The sequence below is a fragment of the Eupeodes corollae genome, chromosome 1 (genome assembly GCF_945859685.1).
Source record: "Eupeodes corollae chromosome 1, idEupCoro1.1, whole genome shotgun sequence".
Classification (NCBI taxonomy): domain Eukaryota; kingdom Metazoa; phylum Arthropoda; class Insecta; order Diptera; family Syrphidae; genus Eupeodes; species Eupeodes corollae.
This window is the reverse complement of record NC_079147.1, coordinates 108,486,463-108,508,737: the sequence shown is the minus strand read 5'-3', so window position 1 is coordinate 108,508,737 and position 22,275 is coordinate 108,486,463. Positions and strand designations below refer to the sequence as shown.

The window sequence follows — 22,275 nt, the reverse complement described above, 5'->3', positions numbered from 1 at the left end:
TGGAATTTAATGAGCTAATCGTAACTGTTGTTGCTAGTCCACAACCGCAGAACAAGGATAAGAATCTAAAACCGAATATGAGAAGCTGAGGGTACTGTCATCAGCGAAACAATTTAGTGGGTTAGAAGTTTCATACAAAAGATATAAATAATAAAGAGTGTCGGAGATAAAACGGAGCCCTGGCGTACACTAGCATTTATTTTGTATATATCAGATTTGAAACCGTCCAATACTACTTGAATTGAAATGTCCAAAAGGCAATTTCTTACCCAATAAACAAGAGATTCATCAATACCAAATACACGAATTTTCGTTAAAAGAGCTTGATGCCAAACTCTATCAAAAGCTTTTGAAATATCAAGTGCAATGATCTTACTTTATCCAAAACGGTTGTTCCACTGTTTGGTGAGATAAACCATGAGGCCACCAGTGGACCTATTGCTTTCTTTCTTCAAAATATATCTTGAGCTTGTAAAGAAGGGACGTAAGTGCAATTGGACAATAGTTAGAGGGGAGGGGGGTGGACTTGACTTTTTTGGAGACAGGCTGAACAAATGCTGTTTTCTATCCACTTGCAAAGAAACCAGTAGAATAGGATAGGTGAAAAAGCTATCGCAGTGGTCTTTCCAGTTTTAATGAACAACTCTTCAAAACAACAGCATGGGTACTATTCAGGCCAGCGGATTTGTGAATGGCAATATCTTTATGCAATTTAGCAACTGCGCGAGTGCGAAAGAAGATTCGTCCCATAGAATCGTTTACGCTTCCAAGTATAGGAGAAGTAACATCATTAATTACACCATCGAGATAAGAGCAAACTGTGCGAGCAAATTGGCTTTATCAATCGAGCTTGCAAAAGGAGTGTCTTTGGAAACGATCGTAGGTACTGACGATTCCTCTAAGAGTAATCTGGTCATTGCAAACTGCACTCATTCGGATCCGGCAGATAAAAAAACTGTTGGTCCCCTCCATCCCTGACATTTATAGCACACAAAAATTGTTGAGAGTTATAAGGCATAAGGCCTTAGTTCTCTAGGGACTGTTATTCGACCTAATTTTTAAATTTTTATTCATATTATTAACTTGATCGGATTTAAATACAGCGTTCCTTTTTTGCAACTTAATTTAAAAAAAGTCAAAGACTAAAAAAGTACTTTACCTTTTGTGCAATCGAAATATTGGAAGTCTTGTATCTATTACAAATTACAGTAAATATATATGAATATTTTTATATAAGCTCTAGAGAAATAATGTTATTTAAGACACGCATTGTAAGAAATCTTAAAAATTGTATTTCAATGTGTGGTATATGTTAAAAATATAAAATTTTTATTTAGTCGAAATCTCCAATCTTACGAGTATGTTATTCCCTTCTCAAATAAATGTATACATTGTTGTACATTTTTGAGAAGTATTAAGATGTTGTATTTTATTTTAAGGTTTACAATTGGTTTTTAAATCTCCCAAATTTTGAGATACCAAATGATTCTTCAAAAATTGTATAACAAGTTCGTTTGCTTTTTCAATGTTTGTAAAAAAAGCAGTTGCAGAAAAGAGGATTTTTTCTATTTTTGTATTTAACTACTTTGACGTTATTCCAGAACGGATTGCCATTTTTCTCAAGTGAATTTAAAATCTCTATTCATTAATCGTTACGATTATTTATAAAGAAATTGATTTAAAATTAGTTTGTTAAAAGAGGAAACCATTCTTTGTGATAAAGGTTAACAATATCTTTGCCAGTTCCTTCTATGCAAGATTCTGGCCTTAATAAGTTCCAAAATTTGAATTGGAAACTTCTTACATTTTCATTTCTTTATCTTCTTGGAATACTGGCATCTATAGACTCTATAGATAACCTAAAACTTTCCACTAGAAACTGTTCTATCTTCTATAGTATAGAGGTTTCTGGTTTCTGGAAAGTTTTTTAAAAACGCGTTAGACAAGGAGGGAATAAGATATTGATTGCTAAAGATAGTGTGCGGACAGCCAAATCACTGCCCCATGCATTTCCTCTTAAGCAACCCCAATCCCTATCAGGACAGTTAAAATTTCCACCTAACAATTAGTTACCCTTAATGATACAAAGCTTTATCAAATCTTGTATCAAATATAAGCGATTGTAATCGGTTTCAGGCGATTTATCACTTTTGGGAATATTTGTTGGAAATGAGAACTTGCGAGAGCTGTTCGAAATGTCATTCGCAGTTGCAAGCTCCGTGTTAACTGATTTGTTAAATTTGTTTCGATATTTATTGAATGGAACTATGTTTTAGCCTTGCTAATTCAATTTGTTTTCAAATCAAAGTAATAGCAAATTCGTGTTTATATTGTTTTTAATTAAATTGTAATATATCGAGAATAATTAATACAAATAGAAAAGAGTCAGATAAATTTGTTAAGGTTCTAAACATTTGATTTGTGGTAAGAAATGATTTATATACAATTTGACTACACCCACACCAATTGCAGTCCGGTGAATGAACGAAAAAAAATTGCCTTCACCTCAAAAATTAATATCATATTTCTTTGGAAAATTTAATAAGCCTTAATTTTGTAGAAGATAATTTTTGATACGACAAATAGTTTTCATTTTCAAGATAAACCCGAAAAACTGAAAAAACCGAATGTTTCTCTTCACTGCCGCTAGAGTTATTTTTTAAACTATAACAAATACAACAAAAATCATGAAAACTTTTTTTATAAAGTTTAATGATCTTTAATTTTGTGAAACAACATTTTTTTGATACGACAAATAGTTTTCGAGACAAGGGTGAAAAACTGAAACAATCTCCATGGTCATCACCAGACATCCCTCAGTAAGTGTACCAAGTTTCAAAAATGTTACATTTTTCTTAGGTGAAAACCTATTTTAACTGGACTATTAAAAAGCTGACTATAAGCTGGTAAAATCAAAGTTAAACTTTAATTTATTGATAATTTATCAATTCAGAATTGTTAAAATAGTTACTGAAGGAAGTTTCAAAACGCTGAATTTCAACTATCAACTGACAATATTGATGCTATTCATAGGGGTACGTAAACATCACACCACGACATCTATTATGCCTTATTTTTTTAATTACCGTCTATTTTTACTATATACTTGGACTTTTGACAAGGGTATACATATATATGTAATGCCCTGCACTTAATGTTTTCTAACTATCAACATTCCACAACAATCTAATCATCAATGTCAAAGCAACAATTTTATTTTTTATTATTTTATTACCTTGTATGATTTTTTTATTTCAATTTTATACGCCAAATGATCTTTGACCAGTCGATGTGATTTTCTTAGAACTCTCATTACTATCACTGTAAAAGTTGGAAAAAGAAAATTATTGAGTTTTATTATTAAATTATAATTTGTTTTGTTTTATTTTTAACTTTTTAACTTACCATAGTCAGCATTACAATAATGTTGCTGGGGATGGCTAGGCATACAAGAGCAGGCTTTAACCGATGGTACAAAGAAGGCAAATAATGACAATAATGCAAATATCCAAATGCAAAAATATCTTGAGATATTCATTTTGGCTCTGTAAATAAAATGAAGAAAGTAAAATAAAAGTTAATAAGTTGTTTTGACATTTGTAGGTTACAAAATTTAAATGTAATTTTAATTTGGCTACAAGCTTCTTAAAATTTAATTAGGGAAAAGTATTGATTTAATTTAAGATAAGTTTTTATTATGAAAAGTTAATCGACCTTAAGTTTAGTAAGGAAAATCATTTTTATGAGCATATCAGAAGCTATTACTAACCCTGGTATAAGTACCAGACATTATCACTATGTGCCCTTAAAAATGTCAATGATGAAATAATTAATAATGTTCTGTGCATACTATTTTGTGGACTTCCGATAAAGATAACAGGCAAACTATAAGTTGTCATACGAAATTATAAGTTGTCGAAAAGGCAAAAGTTTAAGGATGAGAATCATTTCTTCACTACCTGCAAGAGTTCTTACTTAACAAATAACATTAAAAGGACACTTTGTCGTAGGACTTACTTCCTTATATCGAGAGAGCAAGTTTAATAACTTCACAAGCATTTTGGATCTGGATTTCAAAACCATAGAAATCTGGAAGCTTCTTTTGAATTGCATTGGGGCTGTGTGCTTCCAAAGCACAGTAAATGCTTAAAAATTACGAAGTGACCAATGTTATTGCTTAGCCACTGCGATGAAGCTTTGAGCTAAGACCTTGAAACTGTTTGGTTGGTAAGCATATCAAGGGGTTTTAATTTAAAGTAGAGAGGGTCGTGCGAAGTGATCCGCTTAGACGAAGGCAAGCTAAACGTTGGCCTTTATGAAGTTTGTTGCGGCGTATAGTTTTGTCCACAGCAATCCACCATACTGTCACACCGTGCAGTAAAATCGTGGTTCAGGGTCTTAAGTTCCATTTCTTACAAATAGCTTGACTCTTTCTTGAATATTACGTATCAAATTTAGTTTTTTGTCTGAAATACGACCCAGATACTTAGCCTCGTCCAAGAACTTAAATTGGGAGGGTTAGGTTAGGTTAGGTTATAGTGGCTGTCCAAGATGGAAACGGACACACTTAGGCCAGTTTAATGGCCCATTGTGATACCACATGAATCTTGAGGCTTCCTCCTAAGCTCAATGAAACCAGCTTGAGTCCCTTACGAAACGTGAAAGGCTGATTATACCGATATGATTTAGATCGTTAAAGAAGAATTCTCCTAGGTCATTTTGCGTTTTCGAGCCAGGGCAGATTAAATTTGCTTAGAAAGAGCGAGCACCTTGATTTTTTGGAAGGGTTAATATATGGAATTTTTAATTTCTTCGAAAATAGGACTAAATCGGTTTTGTTTGGGTTGACACTAAGTCCACACCGATCACCACAAAGTATTAGTTACGGTGTTAAGAAGCAATCACTCTAATACCATCCGCATCCAGACCAGGATTTCAATTACCACCAGGTTCCAGAAGAGAGAGGATAGAACACCACCTTGCATTGTTCCCCTATTATCGAATTTTCTAGCAAAAAATGTTGCCCAGTTTTAAATTAATTATTCTATTAGTCAGCATTAAATGAACTCCCCAATCGAACACTCTACGTTCAGAGATATTAGTGCAAATGTGATTGCAGTTGTTTACACGTTTTTTAAAAGCAGCTTCCATGTCAAGAAAAGCAACCAAAGTGAACTCTCTATGATGGAGGGAGTATGCGATGTGCAACGCCGTTTCCACTGATTTGCCTTTACAGTAGGCATTTCGAGTCATAGATAGAAGTCTTGTATCAACACTTAAAGGGATATCAAACAACCTTTCTAAGGTCTTAAGAAGGAATCATGATAAACTTTCACTTTTAGGTGATAGATCTTTACTATCTACTATGTAGAACTATTCGAGTTTCTAATACTTAATCTATTTTCTAATAAAAATCAAATAAATACATTTTAGTTATTGACGTGTTATAATTTTAATTTTGCCTACCCCTCCTTCCTCACACAATTCCAAACAGCATTGGAATTTTTCAAAAATATTTTTTTAGCATCATATTTTATTCTAGATTAAAGAAGCTTCATACAAATCTTTCCTAAGCATCATCAATAAGCAAGAACTTTGTTAGGAGGCAACAGTCATTAAGTGATCTTTTAGCTTTAAAGATTCTTCTCAATTAGCTGCCTCTTTGATACGAAAATCTTTCGAATTTGCCATTCAACATAAACAGAGAACGATTTCTTCACAGATATTGATTATTACGAAATAAATAAGGGACACTCAAAAATGCAACATCAACAAAAAGTCTCAGACGGCATCACACAGCATTTTTATTGTCAAAGAATTATGATGATGATGTAGATCAGCGCTTTAATTGCCGTCACTTTTCGATTCCCCAGAGTCGAATATTTTCGGTTATGGCCACCCACTAGTGTCACAATAATAAGAAAAAATATATCTTTCAGTAACATAAACAATATGTAGGTATGTTTATTCGAGTCGAGTGTTCTGGTCGTCGGGTATCGGGTATGTGCAATTTAAAATTGGATGCTAAAATAAACTCAGGGCCAGAGTCAATTCAACGATCCCAATTTAGAAGCGAACTCCCAAAAGTGTTGTATTTGCGGTTAGACTGTCTATAGTGACTATAAGAATATTTGTGTTATGTTGTACTGTAGATACACTCCGTTTCAACAAAATAAGCACACATTCATTTTGTTAAAAGTTTTCCATCTAAAACAATATTGAAACTTCAGAAAAAATTACCATTAACTTTTCAAATATAGTTCTAGGCATCAAAGAAGGGTGTAATTACGAATTATGTACAAAAATTGAATTTTGGAAATTGATTTGTTTGAATTTGCAAATATTTTTGGGTTCATAAAATGCTTTCTTTTTTCTTTACAACAAAGCGACTCCATCCACATGGAAAGCATTGTTTAAAATTTGATAGGGAATCATGGCCCTATTTTGTAAACAATGACAAGTTCTTCACCAGAAGGATTTTTCTATGGAAGTATCCTAAGACAATCTCTCTTTGATACGAGCCAGGCCTCAGCGCCGAAAAAATAAGAACCCAATTACGAGTGTCTTATAGATGGTGATTTTAGATGCTTAAGAGGAAACTTTACTTCTCTTTGCCTTCTAATTCAAGCGAAGCAGCGATTTACGATAGTTATTCTTTGTATGATGTCAGCGCCGGTGTCATTGTCTGAATTTATAGTGGTGTCTAGGTAGACAAAGTCCGTAACTACCTCAAAGTTATATCTGTCCATGTTGACGTTTTGTTCATTGGACTTTTTTGATAACAACACATACTACTTGGGCTTGCCCTCATTGACCAATAAGCCCATCTTCTCGAAATCATGGTTTGGTTTTCCAATTATGTCAATATCATCGGTGTATCCGAGTAATTGATAGGAAATTTGGAAGATTAGGTCTATAGTGTTGAGTTTTGCACATTTGTTTGCAGAACGATGTTGAAGAAGTCGCATAACAGTACGCATCGGTGAGATCTTTTCCGATCTTGATAGAGCAGCGTGCATTCTCCATCGTCATTCTGCATAAACGGATAAGCTTGACTCTTCCCTACAGATGCTGTCATACACAGCCTTAAAATCCATAAAGAGAGAATGGGTATCGATTTAAAGTTCGTGGTTTTTTTCCAAGATCTGCAGTATTGTGAATATTTGGTTAATGGTGGACTTTCCTGGTCTGAAGCAACATTGATATAAACCTATGAATTTGTTGACGAACGGCTTCAGACGTTCACATAAAGGAGACTGATGCTTCTGTAGAGGGTCTGCTTTCATAAGTATTGGGCAAACTTTTCTGAGGTTCCACTGATCGTCTTTACAGGCTTCTGTACTTCTGTTCTGTTGGGAGGTTTTTGTTAACCTTTTGGTACAATTTAAGAAACTTATTCCTGTTGTAACATCCCTCCTCGATCCCACATCTCCTCGATCTCGCGCTTCTCATGCTCCCTTTTTTTTTATCTAAGAAGCCGGTGTTCCTCTCTCCTTTTCCACACTTAGAGCTTGGTTGCAATTGCCGCAAATAAAATCTACATTTTTAAACATTTTAATCCTTTATTTACTGAAAATCATTTACAATGAGGAAGGATCTTCAAATAATGTCTAAATAATTTTATAAGATTTTCAAAAACATAAATTACCAAATATCTACCATATAAAATGTTTGTGCTTATTCAGTTGAAGCGGAGTGTATATGCAATCTGTTGGCTCTGTAGTTGTAGCACATTTTGGTTCGCGTAATAAGGTGTCAATTCATTTGTTTTTAATTGACACTTGTGTACAATGACAGTGCGGGACGAATAATAAGAAAATACGAAAACGTTCGCGTACATATACATAGAAGTGGCATATAACGTGCTATAAAATAAAAATCAAAACCAATGTTTTGAATCTGAACTAATTGGCTCAAAAATGTTGTCAGTTGGTTTTATTTTTTCCTGCCACAATTTCAATTCACTTCAAACATTTTATGGAAGTGTGAAGAAAAAAATATTTGTTTACAACTGCAATTAATATTTTTGAAATTGAAAATGTTGATTAGCAGAATTATCACAATTTTGTTTCATAATTTGTCTGTAATGCAGGCTTAACAGCGAAATATTTATTTTCAGACTTCTATAACTATTAGGCTATATAATCTCATACTTTATATTTGAGAAGATGATAATTAAAACCATTTAATTTTGAGTAAAAATATTAGTGGAATGTTTTAGATAACTAATTCAAATTAAATTCTGGGTCAGAAATGGTACTACAATAATTATAGAAGAAAACACACCTTGTTTTTAATTGATTTAAGATTGGTCTTAATTTTCGTGAAAACAGCTGTTTTTTTTTTAAATGAGTCGACTTGGAAACAAAAATTACAATGGGACTGATCCTTATTTTGACGAATTCATGACTTTAACTTAATTAATCAATTTTAAATACTTAACAACAAACTTTTACAAAAATAATTCATGGGTTTAAAAAATTATGTGCAAACGCGTAATCGGTCTGATTTTCTTTGGTCTGTATTTCAGAATACATCCTGAAAATGTTCAGCAACTTTCTGCAAGTATTTAACGAATATTTTAAAGGAACAAAGACGTACTATGTTTGAATAAACAAACTTGTATCACTTAAAACTATTGGCGCAACATTATAATCTTTTTAGTAAAATTTTAAAGCAATTTTTAGAAATTTTTAAAACTTATAAGAAATGTTCGCTAATTTTGAACGATTTTAATACCTTACTTTTAACTTTTAAACTCAACCTTTTGACTTTTTAAAAAAGGCATAAGAGTACTCAATATGTTGGTCTAATCTAAAGTTTAAAATTCCAATTAATAGTTCCATTTAAGTGGTACTACAAATACTCTTAGCATGATGATCTTGAGTTCTGTGCTTGCCTGTGCCACATAGAAGTTTTCTTTCACGGGTATTGCCTCTTGCAAGCAATTGACAAATCCTCCAAGAGGATGCTTTCTCAAATTAGCTCTTCGGATTCGGCATGAAAATTTTAGGTCCCCTCCATCACTGACATGACTTGGTTCTCTAAGGACTGTTGCACCACCTAAATTATTTGTTGTAAGCTTGTTTTCTTTCTTTATCTTCAAGAAGTGTCATTATTTAAACATATTCGGATTCGGATGCCTGCTTTTAATAAAAAAAGGAATTCACAACTTATTTGTCAGAAAAACTAAAGGAAAGGTTTAGAATTTTGGAGTCGCTAGTAAATTGCTAAATATTTAGAAATTTAATTCTTAGTTCAATGTTAGTCCTTAAAAATAGGCTGTTTAAAATGTTGTGCTTATATTTCATTTAAAACTCTTTTAAGTTAACTATAATTAAAATTTAAAAAAATTGAAACGAGGATTTTTATGGTCAAGACAAGAAAAAAGTTCAAGTTTTTGGATGGTCTTGATGGTCAATTTTTAATAATAAATATCATTTTTTAAATTTAAGATACTGGTAAAAATTGATGTTGGATTCTCGATATCCCGTGAATAAATAAAAGTATTGACTTCAAAATGATTTCATTGAGTGGTGTGAATTAAAACGAGTAGGATAAGTAAATACTTGAACTTATCAAAATAAAAAGTAAACCCCAAAAATGGAGTGAATATAACAAGTATTTACTCTTACTCGCGAGTAAATAATTGAGAGGCTAGTAAAACCCCAAAAATTCTAATTTTGGTATGAATAAACACAAGTAAATACTCCTTTAGCAAGTAAATATTCGTCTATTTGCAAGTCAACCCGACCCAGGACTTGCAGAGTCGTACTTGTCGAAAGATGAATGCATTAATGAACCTGCGTGGTGTGAAACGTTTTAGAGACCGGCTTGATATACTAAGTCCCGATCTATCTAAGGGACTATTACGGTTTGAGAGCGAAAACGTAGAATTTCTTACTTCGCACTTTCTTGATGAAAACACTAATGCAAGGGTTGGAGAATTAACTGCACGGAAAAAGATGGACATTTTTCTGAGATACGTTAGTGATCCAGGATTCCAAAGTGGTGTTGTCAACGACATGGGGGTTGAAAGGAGTACCATCAGTAGAACATTTTCAAGTGTGATAGTGTCGAAGTTTGAAGATTGGATTAAATTTCCACGCACTATTGAAGATATGGATCAGGCCAAAGCAGATTGGGCTTCAAGTATTTACTTGCCTTTTTTTGTAAATTCGGTTGTCTCGCAAGTAAATACTTGCTAGTATACCCTCGGGTTGACGAGTACACGGTCACAAATAAACTCGACGCTTTATTAAGATCGGTTTACTTGGAGTTTAAATACTCGTTACACTTTGCTTGTAAGTAAATACTCGTCGTACTCGTTTTTATTAATATCGCTCATTATGTGCTAAATCTTAACAAAAATGAAGCTTATAAGTAGTGCTACTGAAATTGGAACAATTTTGTTTCGACTAAAAATCTCGTTAACAAACATAGCTTTGGAAATCATTCTTATTTTTTTTCATATGCAAAATATTGTTGGTAATATTTAGTTAGTTTCTTAGAAAAATTCAACTGACAACTTTTTTTAGCAAAACACGAAAATCTACAAAAACAACTGATAATAAATGGATTTCAAATCAATTATAAGGACAAAAAGAAAGAAACATATTAACAAATTTTGTATATCACTCAAAATATATTTTTAAAGTTGTAAAAACATCGACCAACGGGCACGGAAGAGTGAGTTATCAGTTTGGTCATATCCTAATCCAAAATTATAAACACTCCTTTTTAAATTTCTCTTTAATAATTTTGAAATACTAAATATTCCAGGTTTTTATTAACTCACTATTACTATATTATCAAAATAATTTGCTTGTACGTTTTAACGTTTTTGGGCAATTGCTTATATTGAACGTGACAATTTTTAAAACACTGTTTGTTCCTATTTCTATAGAACATAATTTTTTTCAATTAATAAATTACTCATATACAATTAAAAACATCACTTTACTATAAGGACTAAGGATTTATTTAAAATATTTTTAAAAAGTTATATTTTCCAGACTTAGGTTCTTTCTCACGCATTCTTTATTTATATCTCTTAATATCTCTCAGTAGTAAAACGTAAAACGCATAATAATTTGTTCCTCGAGTTAGCAAACTTAATTTACAATCAACACCCAAAGGCTGTATTATTTATTGGAATAGTTAATAAAGAGCTTTTAAAAACTCGGTTAAAATTTAAAAACATTTGTTTTATGCTAACCCAATTCTAAATTGCTCTGTTTAAAATTTTAAGAAAAATTGCACTTGACCCGTTTAGCAAAGAAAACTCTACCTAATTAAAATAAATACAAGATCAAGCACCAAGCACTACCTTCTATTAGCACGGGACTTTCTCTTAACTCTTTATAATTACAAAACTTTAATGATAATGGACTAGATAATTTATAAGGGTTACAATAATTTATTGCGATTTTAACTTTGAGTCAGAACCAAACCTATAATCATTACGACGACGATGATGATGATGGAAAAAAGTAAATATTTAAACAGAACTTTATAATAAAGCTTTTATTTGTTATCTGCCCTTTTGTAAGGTTTCTCTAGAAATATTCAATTAAAGGTTGGCAAATGTAATCATGTAATCAAAATTAATGAGAATAATGATTATGTAATAATTTTTATTGAACCAGTTTGTTCTTATCAATATAAAAAAAAAAATTTTCGCAGATGAAATTACGTCATCGCAGAAACTCTTCGTTGTTTCTTATAGTTGCTAAAAGATGTGCCAATTTTAATGTTTCAATTTTTTTAATGACAAATTTGGTTCTAAAAGGTGTTTTGCTTTTGACTATTTTAAAATTTAAGAAGTATATTTTGACTTCACAAATTTAAATTTTCGCACCTTTGAAATAAAAAGACAAAACAGGTCTATGTCGACTATTCAGAAAATGAAGAAAATAGAATAGTTTCAGCGAAGTAAAGTCCAAAAATGAAATCATGCTCATCATGTAAAATAATCGAAATTATTATTTTACTATTCATACATCTTATAAAAGCTCAAAAACAATTTTACCTACAGAATGATTTTGCATTAGAGAGACCAAAGTTTTGTTGCCTAAAAAAAATTCAATACCTAGTTTTCTTACAAAACTGACTTTCTCTTGTATTCAAAGAGTCGGTTTAGAAACTTAATTGCAAAATAAATGGGTCTTCAAAAACTTAAATGCCATTTAATTATTCAAAAATACGTTGATTTATTATTAAGAAGACTTTTAAAAGACATCCTTTAGAGGTTTATTGAATGCTGTGATTCATGATCAAAACGCCACATTGTAACCCATAGACATACCGTACGGCACTGTTGACTACAACAATTAGTTTTCTGTTACTTTCGTAGTCAAAATCGAAAAAAATTGCAAAAGTAGATTAAGGTTACATAAGTGTTTTTACAAGACTAAGGTTACATAAGTGTTTTTACAAGACGTAATGCACGTATTTTTACGGGTGTATAGTTCCAAAGAAAGTATATAAGCTGTAGCTTATTCCATTAACCCGTAGTACCCGTGGCATGATGGTTAGTGCGTTGGACTGTCATGCAAGGGGTCTTGGGTTCAATCCCTGCCTGTGCCACCTTAATTTAATTTAATTTTCGCGGGTACTGCCTCTTGCGAGGAATTGACAAATCCTTCAAGAGTAATTCTTGTCATGAAAAAGTGCTTTCTCAAACTAGCCGTTCGGATTCGGCATAAAAAATTGTAGGTCCCCTCCATTCCTGACAACATTACTCGCACACAGGAATGGTTGAGAGTTGTAAGTCACTAGGCCCTGGTTCACAACGGACTGTTGCGCCACCCCATTTGATTTGATTATTCCATTAACAACAAACTTTAATTTATTTGGGTTTAGCACTAAACTATGATTGTCCGAATAGTGCTTGATTACGTCAAGGTCTTCATTTAAAGAAACTCCAATATTTTCGATGAGTCCCAACGGACAGCTTATGTATAAGTGAGCATCGTCAGCGTACAAAAAACAAAACACATTGAAAATAGCAGGTGACCGAGAATAGATCCCTGTGGTACTCCACTACATTATTGAGTTCAAAACTCGATTGGTTAAGTGAGAGTTTATTAGTTGGACTACACTAGAAGAAAAGTTTAAGAGTTTTTCACAAAGTACCATATCAAAAATGTTTTATGTACTGAAGATCGAATATCCTTTGTGACAATTATTAACGCTATACTACAATTATTTTCCCTACGGAAGCCGGACTGCTTCGAAGTTAAAACATTTCCATGGTTAAGAAGAAATATAAGAATTTGAACTTGGATAATTTTTTCAAAAACTTTAGAGGGGAAAGATATCGGCCTAAAATCATCACACATAGAGGACTAAAGCACTGGTATAATTTTTGCCTTTTTCCATTGAATAGGAAACTCACTTGTCGAAACAATTAAATATATGAGTTGTTTAAGGTAGAAGAACTGGCAATGAATACTTAAGAAAAAGAAAAAAGAATGCATTTGATCAAAGCCTACTGCGTTTGAATAAATACAAAGGGCACTTTCGACCACATCTTCTTCAACAATAGCAGTAAATTTAAGCGATCGTGGTATCGTAGGTCGTCCTGTTGGAGAGCTTGAAACGAGTTGTTAATATCCCGTTCTTCAATCTGATTATTTTGGGACTTACAGATGGCGATTTGCTTAAGTATCTGCCAAATTTGTTTGCTGCTTTGACAATTATTAAAACGACCAGAGAATAAATTAATCTTTGCTGTACGTATCGCTAAGCCCGTTTTGTTTTCAAGTGAACAATATTGTTGATACAAAATTTCAACACGAAATCTCTTCCATACGCCTAATCACTCTGTTTCATTAGTGATTTAATCTCTTCTGTGAACCAAGGATTGCCTGGATGAAAGCGAGCTTTTCGTTTTTAAAGGAACATGGATATCGAAGAGTCTTAACAAATTTCTGCTAGGATATTTTACTTGTTGGCAAGGTGATGATTTTCAAAGAATATGAACCCAATTTACACTAGAACATCACTATGAATTAAAGTGTAGTTTATGTTTTTTAAATTCCGGTATTATAATGTATAAGTGTGAATATCTACTTAAAAGTCGAAGGTTTGGAAAATATACTCATGTCTGGAGAAAACTGGAACCGATAATTGATCATAAAGTAAAACTTTGATTTCTCACTAATTATAAACGAATACAGCAATATAATTCTTATTTAGAAATAAAGTGGAAAAAAACAAACGGGTCTGAAGGTCTGTAATTCTTCAAAAATTGGTAAATTTGATTAAATTAATTTTGCATTTATATTGTACAATTTGTCTCTTAAAAATGCTTATATATATGTTTTAAAAAAAATTGACATTTTACTTAAAAATTCTTATTTCATTAGTTCCTTAAAGAAAATCCAAATAATGGTTGTATTGGAAGAATATATAATATATATATATATTTTTAGTATTGAAAGAAGCCAAGTTGACAAAAAAAATGAATACAAAACTTTTGGTTGTTTTGCACAAAACTGAATTTTCGATTTTATTGAGAAAAAAAACTTGTATAGGGACTACGTCAATTCCTAACGCAATAGGAGCAACCTTTATTTTAACGTTTCGTGTTCGAATTGTATTACAAATGTAAAACTTTTTATATTATGTCGCAAGTAAAACTATAACAAATTCCAAAACATTCCAGAATTTGTAAACATTGGTTTCGACATCCCTGAAACTAAGTTGTGAAACCAATTTTTACTATGGTTCACATAATAGTCCAAATAGCAATTGTCAAAATAGTGAAGACATTTGAAGAGACAACATTAGTTTCAGATATTGTAAGTGAAAGTGTTGCCGAAGACCCGAATGTGTCGATTCCTCATCGTTCTTTGGATTTAAGTCTGTCTTCGGGCACATTGAAGCTTATTTTGCATTTGGATCTACACCTACATCCATATAAAGTTTTGTGTTATATTTCCGTTAAAGTTAATAACGTTGAGCTAATATTTTTGAACAATTACATTATAAATACATGATTGCATGAGTTTCGAAAACTAAAAACTCCGAATATGAAACTATTTATTTTTGTAATTGATAGAAACTGGAAGTAATCAAATTGAAATTAAATTTTCACAAACATGGCATATACGGTATGGTTTACAATCTGGCAATACTTTTATCGGAGTTGGCCATGTTGACAGCTGTCAATTGTTTTATATTCAGTATTTTTGTTTCGCCATTTCATAACAAATATACTTACTTTTAAAAAACGTTTGCAAATATTCCAACTTCATTACCAAAATAGTTGTCGATTGTCGAAGAAAATGTACATGTTCGGGATTTTAACTTTTTGGAATTCCGGTTTTCGAGATTCTGATTAGAAAAAAAATCACCAAGTGCAAGATTTAAAGGAAACCAAAGGCAAAAGTTATTTTTTATTGGTCTTAACGTTACAAACAGTAAGAGATAGAAAGAAATACCCTCCCGTTTACTCCGTGAGGCTCTGGAAGTAGATCCCATAAGAGATAATTTCACAATTCAAAATCATTATTTCGTTTTGGGCCATGTAAACGGTGATACGATGCTTCTTTTAACCTTGAACAACTTAATTTTCAACGTAACTATAGATGTTAATATTTATTGACTTTATCAGAAAAATAAATTGTATCTTTTTCTTATAAATTAATGAGGAAAAGGAAAAGTTATTGTACGTCTAGATCATCGCTGGCGCTGTAGCCGTGCATTGGTTGAAACTTGATGCAACCATCATAAACACATTTCACTATCAATCCAATAAAGTTTATCCTCATGTTTATGGTATCTTATTCTGATAGTGAATGAAAATGAAAAATTATCTTTCACAACCTCTCTAAACCACCACGAGACGAGAAGATATGTAATTAAATTTATTTTCATCCAACTTTCGTGCCCTGCCCGTGTAGTGTGTGGTTTCTGATTATATTGATTCATATATAAAATAAAACAAAATAAAAATTTCAACCATGAAAATTAATTCAATTTCTAAACGTTTTAATTTCATTTTATAAATTTCGAGGCAATAGGTTTATGAGTCTTGAAATATAAGATTTGATATAAAGTTAATTAATTATTATTATTGTTGTTTTTATTGATTGTTTTTTGTTTATTCATTAAGTCTTAAATGCTAAATACTTTCAAGATTTTTGAATTTAAAAACGTATTAGAATAATTAAAATTATACTTTTTCACTTCATTAGCCAAACCAAAACAAAAAACCCACTCAAAAGTCTGTTTTGAATTGAAAATAAAAATTCAAAAATGACTTATGAGTAACAACTAAGTAAGTAATATGTTAGAATGGCAAATTCATTCATTCTATATTTCAAAATTATTCATTCACAATCACGATTTACCCAAGTGTTTTTAGTTCATTTTTCAAAACACCCACATGTTTTTATATTCTGTAAACTAAGAATTAAGCACGAGAGTGTTTGTATTTTTATTTTGTTGTTTTTAATATTTTGCGATAAATTTCAGCCTTGAGTGTTACAGATTTTTGTTTTGGGGTTGTTTGGTTTTTCTAGGTCTGAATGTAGTGAATAGCAAATTCTTGAGAATTTTTTTATTTATTTCTGAGGCATAATGTGGTAAAATAATATTTGATCAATATGACTATTTTCATCTCGAAATTATAACAATTGATTCAATTATAGCTTTTCCACGAAGTTTGATGAATAATTGTTTGATCAGAAGTTGATCTTTGTCTAAAACTAAGCATAAAAACACATCGTTCCTCAGATTTCAAATTTCCTGTTTAAGTTGATTTGAACTGAATACTAAAGAAGTGTTTTTTAAATATTTTATTTAAATGTACATTATTCTAGATTTACAGTCTTATTTAAAAACGCTGTATAGAGCCTACATAAAGTTATGTTATCTCTATAATGCCTCTAAACGCAAAAATGCTATTTATAAAACTTATACAAGGTTGCATAGTCCCATAATAAGCTAAACGCGTTTTGAGGTTGAATAGAGCCTACATAAGGAAATTATTGTTATTATTATTTCGTAAATGTCATTTTGATTTCTCTCCTCTCTTTTTGAAATTAAAATAAAAACAATAATGCCTCTCGAGTTTAGCTCGTGAGCCGAAGAAACGAAGAATCTAAAAAAAATATAGATTTTCGAAAGAGAATATCATACAAATAATTGGAATTATTTTGTTATATTTTAGTTGCTATGACAACTAGCAGATTTTATAGTACTTTTGGCACTTTTTTTGATATAAGCATTGTATAACTAAAATTTATAGCAGATTTTTTTATAAATAGGAATTTTTGCAACGTTACATAGAGCCTACATAAATCCTTATTCACTGTATAACTATTCATCTGTTTAGCGAATTCTATTAAATAAGACTGTTAGTTTTTACTCTATTCTTACTTAATTTTAAATTAAAATGATACAAATCTGAAAAGGTCTCTAATTTCCTCAGATTTAAGTTCAAACTCAAAACATTTTACGAAACGAAACCTAGTCTTAAAGAGACGAGACTTCCAATTGAATTACTAACGAAAAAACCACAACGCTAATACTGAGACTCAATTAAACTATAGTGGAAGAAGACACCCGATACTGGGCAGGTTTCGTCTCGTGGCTCTAAAGGAAAATTAAGCACACATAAGTGAATGATAGTGACTTTAAACATCTCAACAGAATTTGTATTGTTAACCAAATGTCCAAAATCTTGGTTTTATTTAAAAAACTTAGGTTTTGATAAATTTTTGACAGTCCAAAATTTTCAAAACTTTTCGATATTTGAAATTTTTAAAGAGGTAGGTTAAAGAAATTTCGAGTAACAGGCAAAATATATGCAAAAACACTTCAAACTTATAGAATCGATATATTGAAGATGTCGTGATTAGTTTTCGGCCAATCACTTACTTACTTACTTAAGGTGGCGCTACAGTCCTATGTAAACTAGACCCAACAAACTTCTTTATCTAGCTCGGCCCCTAGCTAGGTGTCTCCAGTTTCACGCTCCAAGTTGGTTGAGGTCACATTCCACTTGTGCTCATCACCTGATCCGGTTTTTCCTCTACTCCGCTGTCCTGTAGGTGTTGATTCGACTCTACGTCACCCGGCCATCTAAATCGTTGGACTTTTACCCGTACAGCTTGTCGTTCCATCTTCTCCTCCACTCCCCTTCGATGCATACGGGACCGTAGATCACACGAAGAACTTTTCTCTCGAAGCGACCCAAGATGCTTTCATCCACTTTTGTCATAGTCCATGCTTCAGCATCGTATAGCAGGACGGAGATGATAAGGGTCTTATATAGCGACACTTTGGTCCTCGAGAGAGGACCTTACCACTCATTTGCTTTCTTAGCCAAAAGTAAAAAGCGGAGATGCTGTCATATGCGGCCCTGAAATCGATGAAAAGATTATGGGTGTCGATTTGGTGTTCTTGGGTTTTCCCAGAATCTCCTGTAATGTGAATATTTGACCTATCTGATAAGGACCTGTCAGGTTTTTGACGATAGGCTTTAGAAGTTCACATATTACGGCAGAGAAGATTTCATAGGCGATCTTTAGTAGACTGATTCCTCTATAGTTGGTGCAGTTTAGAGGGTCTCCTTTTATCAGGATCGGGCAAACAATACTGAGGTTCCATTCATCGAGCATGCTTTCTTCCGGCCATATCTTGCAGATAAGTTGGTGCGTGCTCCTAACAAACTTATATCCAGCTGCTTTAAAGAGCTCGGCATTCAAGCCATCCGCTTCAGCGGCCGTATTAGACTTCAGCTAAGATATGGCAATCTTTACTTTGTCTAAGTCGGGAGGACAGGATTGTTGGCTTTCGTCGTCTATGATGAATGGATCATCCTGCCTGACAGCGGAATTCGGTTCGTCGTCGCCGTTATACAGTCTGCAGAAGTGGTCCATCTATATATTTAGCTTCATAGTTGCTGAGCACCAACAAGCCTCGGATACGGACGGGCTTTCTGTTCGGTCAATCACCCGAAGACTTTTTCTTCCAAAGCATAACGCTCTCATTTTTCTTTAACAGGGTCCAGGCCTCAGCGCCATAAATGAGAACTGGGATGATGAGTGTCTTGTAAATGGTAAGTAGTGGTAGTAGTGGTTTGCAAGAGTTATTCTTCGTTTTTGGGATTTTTAGGAGACTGATGCCTTTGTTGTTGGCGCAATTTCGAAGGTCTCCTTTCTGGCGTTTTGGGTAAACTATTCTGATATTAACCCTAGAAAGATAACCTACGTCGATTGGACGTACAAATCATGTGTATCTCTTATGGTCTATGAAATATGGTTATCTTTCTAGAGTTAAACTCATCGGGCATCCTGTTGTGACATCCCTCGATTTGCACGATTGCGACACTACCTAGCTCCTGTTTTTAAATATAAAAAAACGGTGTTTTCTCTACTTCTGCTCGCACAGCTCTCGAGCTTCTCTGATCCTTTTGTGCAGCGCCTATTTGGATGATTGTTGCTTAGCTCCGTCGTCAACACTTCAGAGGTGGCATCTCTGATGGTTGCATCTTTTTTTCAACGCTTAATGGACGTCTTAAGAGGTTGTAAGAGACTCGATGGGAAAAAGACTTGACAATGTTTTGTGATTGTAGCCGTCTAACGTCTAATCTTCTCATAGTACATCCGTAGCCGTTCTTTGTCTACAACGAGGGAGCGATACAAGACAATGTTGGCTCCTCGTAATGTTCGGGCATCAATTACTTTAAAGTTGTAGCAACCTGACCATCATGTGCTGTGGTGAAGTGACAAGACAAGCTCAACATGACGACCATGTTTGTATTTCAGGGACATTCCTGGCGCTGATGCGCTCCGGATTCAGGCAAATTGTATCTGGTCAACTGTCTGATAAATTTTTGAATGGCTACCGCATAATTTGTATCAACAAATATTGGAGAAGTCTGTATCACCCGTTTGTGCCAACAAAGATATCATCTTTTCCTAGCCTGGCGTTAAAACTCCTAAGACAATTTTAATGTCATACCCAGGGCACTGCTCTTATGAATTGTCATGAAAAATATTTCTTTGGTATCTTTAGCTTTCTCTTCTTTTTGGGACATGCGCACACATGATGCTTATGTTGGCAAATGAAGCCATGATACGGATTATCGTGATGCGCTCGCTCACACGGTTTGAAAGTCAAGACTTTTTACCTAAGTCTAGTCCCCACAACAAATCCATACCCAACTAGATGCTGCTTTTGTCACCGCTAGCAGTCGCCGTAGTATATGAATATCGCAGTATTTTGAATGGCGGTAATATCTACCTTATAGCAGTTTAGGGCTTCTGCTAAGTATTCGGCTGGACGTGATCTATTGAGGGACCTAACATGTCACGTACTGATTTAAAATTCTCTGTCGTTAATTCGATTACTTGGTTCTTCATCAGTAAATCCGTCCATTTCCGAAGCGTGTATTTATTTTGCATATATGGCTGCGCGCTGTTGGTCATTTATTGAAATAAACATCATTCACCAACTTTCTCAAAAGCCTTACTGCAGAATTTTTATATCTTTAAAAAACCTACAGATCTCATTTAGATTGAAGGAATCTTTTTACTGAGGGTAATCCGAATACTTCAAAGAATCGAGTGTATGCATTTATTAATTTAAAATTTTACGACCGGAAGCAGTTGATAGTTCATAGTCCTACGATAGGACAATCCTCATAATAAAAGAAAAATATTCCTTCACATTAAGTACCAAACCTATACACATATACGTCTTGATCCATTTGCTTAAAAGCAAATTTAATGTACTGAGAAAATTTCAATAAATCGATGAGTGAATCTATGCGTATGTATAAATTAAAGAAAACAAGAAGATCAACAAGAAAGTCAATACGCATTTGTAATAAATTCTTAAATCAATTAACCTCAGAAAAAAAATACCAAAAAACAACAAACAACACTTTGACACTGCTATTGATTTGAATAGGTTCAAATAATAATATACAATTGAAAAATTAAAGTACTTAAAATGTTAGAACTTAAGATTTTCGAAAAATATTTCAGCTTTTTGCTCCTTTTAATCTTTTGTTAATGTTTTAAATCTTTTTTAAGAATATTTTTCAAAGCAATAATCAGAATTTTAACATACAGAAATTTTGGACAGCAAAAACTTTGTACACACGATTTGTTTGTATAAAGAAAAATGTTCATCATACATAATTAAAAAAACCTAAATTTAAAACAGCTTTTTTCATAATTTTAGGTTAACCTCTACAAACTATCCCAAATTTAAATGGGTTAAATTATATGATCTGTAGTGTACACTTCATTCATCTTTTTGTGCCCATGCCCATATATATTCTTAATTATATTCCAATTAATGCCCTCTCATCGTTTAAAAATTAACAATGGGTGTATACGTTCTTAGATCTATTTTAGGAAACAAAATAGATTTATTGTATATTGAAATTCTATAATTAGGAATTATATCAAATCATTTTTACTTGTTCTACTTATAGGGTAAGTTGAGTTTTAGTATTTAAGATAAGTGAGTATAGTTTTCGACATAAATGTTACCCGTCATCAGTCTGTGTGTTTGTGTGTGTCATCTTTAGCTGGAGTTAAAGCAGACCTAATAATATTTTAAAAGCGTATAGCACGTTGTGACTAATGAAATTTTCTTAAACAGGTAGCAGGCAAATTAGCAGCTATTTGTTTTAAAGTAGTTCTCAAAAATATGTAAATACTTTGGATACCAGAATAAAATATATGTAGGGCAGTGCAAATTTGGTCAATTTAAATGATGTCGGGTATCGAAATATGTAAATCGGAATTAATAAGTTTTGATCTGGAAAGTGCGAAAGTGTGTCCAAGTCAAGACAAGTATGACATTCACTTACTTACAGCTGCAAGCTGTGGTTTGTCTTCAAGCTCATTTTTAACTTCCCATAGGAAATTATTGTAATGGGTACGATTTGTCAAATTTTTAAATGTTAACACTTCTCGACGTTTCAAGGTCTCTAGAGTCGAAATAAAAGATTTTTAGAAAGATGTCTGTACGTGCGTACGTACGTTCGATGCAGAAAGGGCTCTAAAGAAAATTGTGTGAGTGTTTTTTTACCATAGCAGTTTCAAAAAAAGGTGCAGGTGGATAATTATAAATATCTTACGAACCAAAACCGCTAGAGACTTGAATTAAATTTTATAAAATATATTGTAACGTGATACCAAACCAACATATATTTGGAAAAAATCCAGTAAACGGTGTTTTTATAAATCAAAAATCAAAATCAAAAATTTTACAAATAAAAAAGGATTTCATCTCCAAAAC

General features: G+C 32.6%; 2 protein-coding genes across 2 annotated transcripts in view; one reads left to right on the top strand and one right to left on the bottom strand.

Moving 5' to 3' along the window:
• The window catches only part of LOC129943360 (synapsin), a 153,754-nt gene that overhangs the window by 70,532 nt on the left and 60,947 nt on the right, over positions 1-22,275 (top strand). The gene's annotated exons all lie outside the window — the stretch shown is intronic.
• The window catches only part of LOC129943361 (tissue inhibitor of metalloproteinase), a 55,562-nt gene that overhangs the window by 2,043 nt on the left and 31,244 nt on the right, over positions 1-22,275 (bottom strand). The window contains 2 exon segments of the mRNA XM_056052743.1: positions 3,236-3,321; positions 3,406-3,545. Of these exon segments, the coding sequence (XP_055908718.1) occupies positions 3,236-3,321; positions 3,406-3,538 (219 nt within the window). The 5' untranslated portion in view covers positions 3,539-3,545.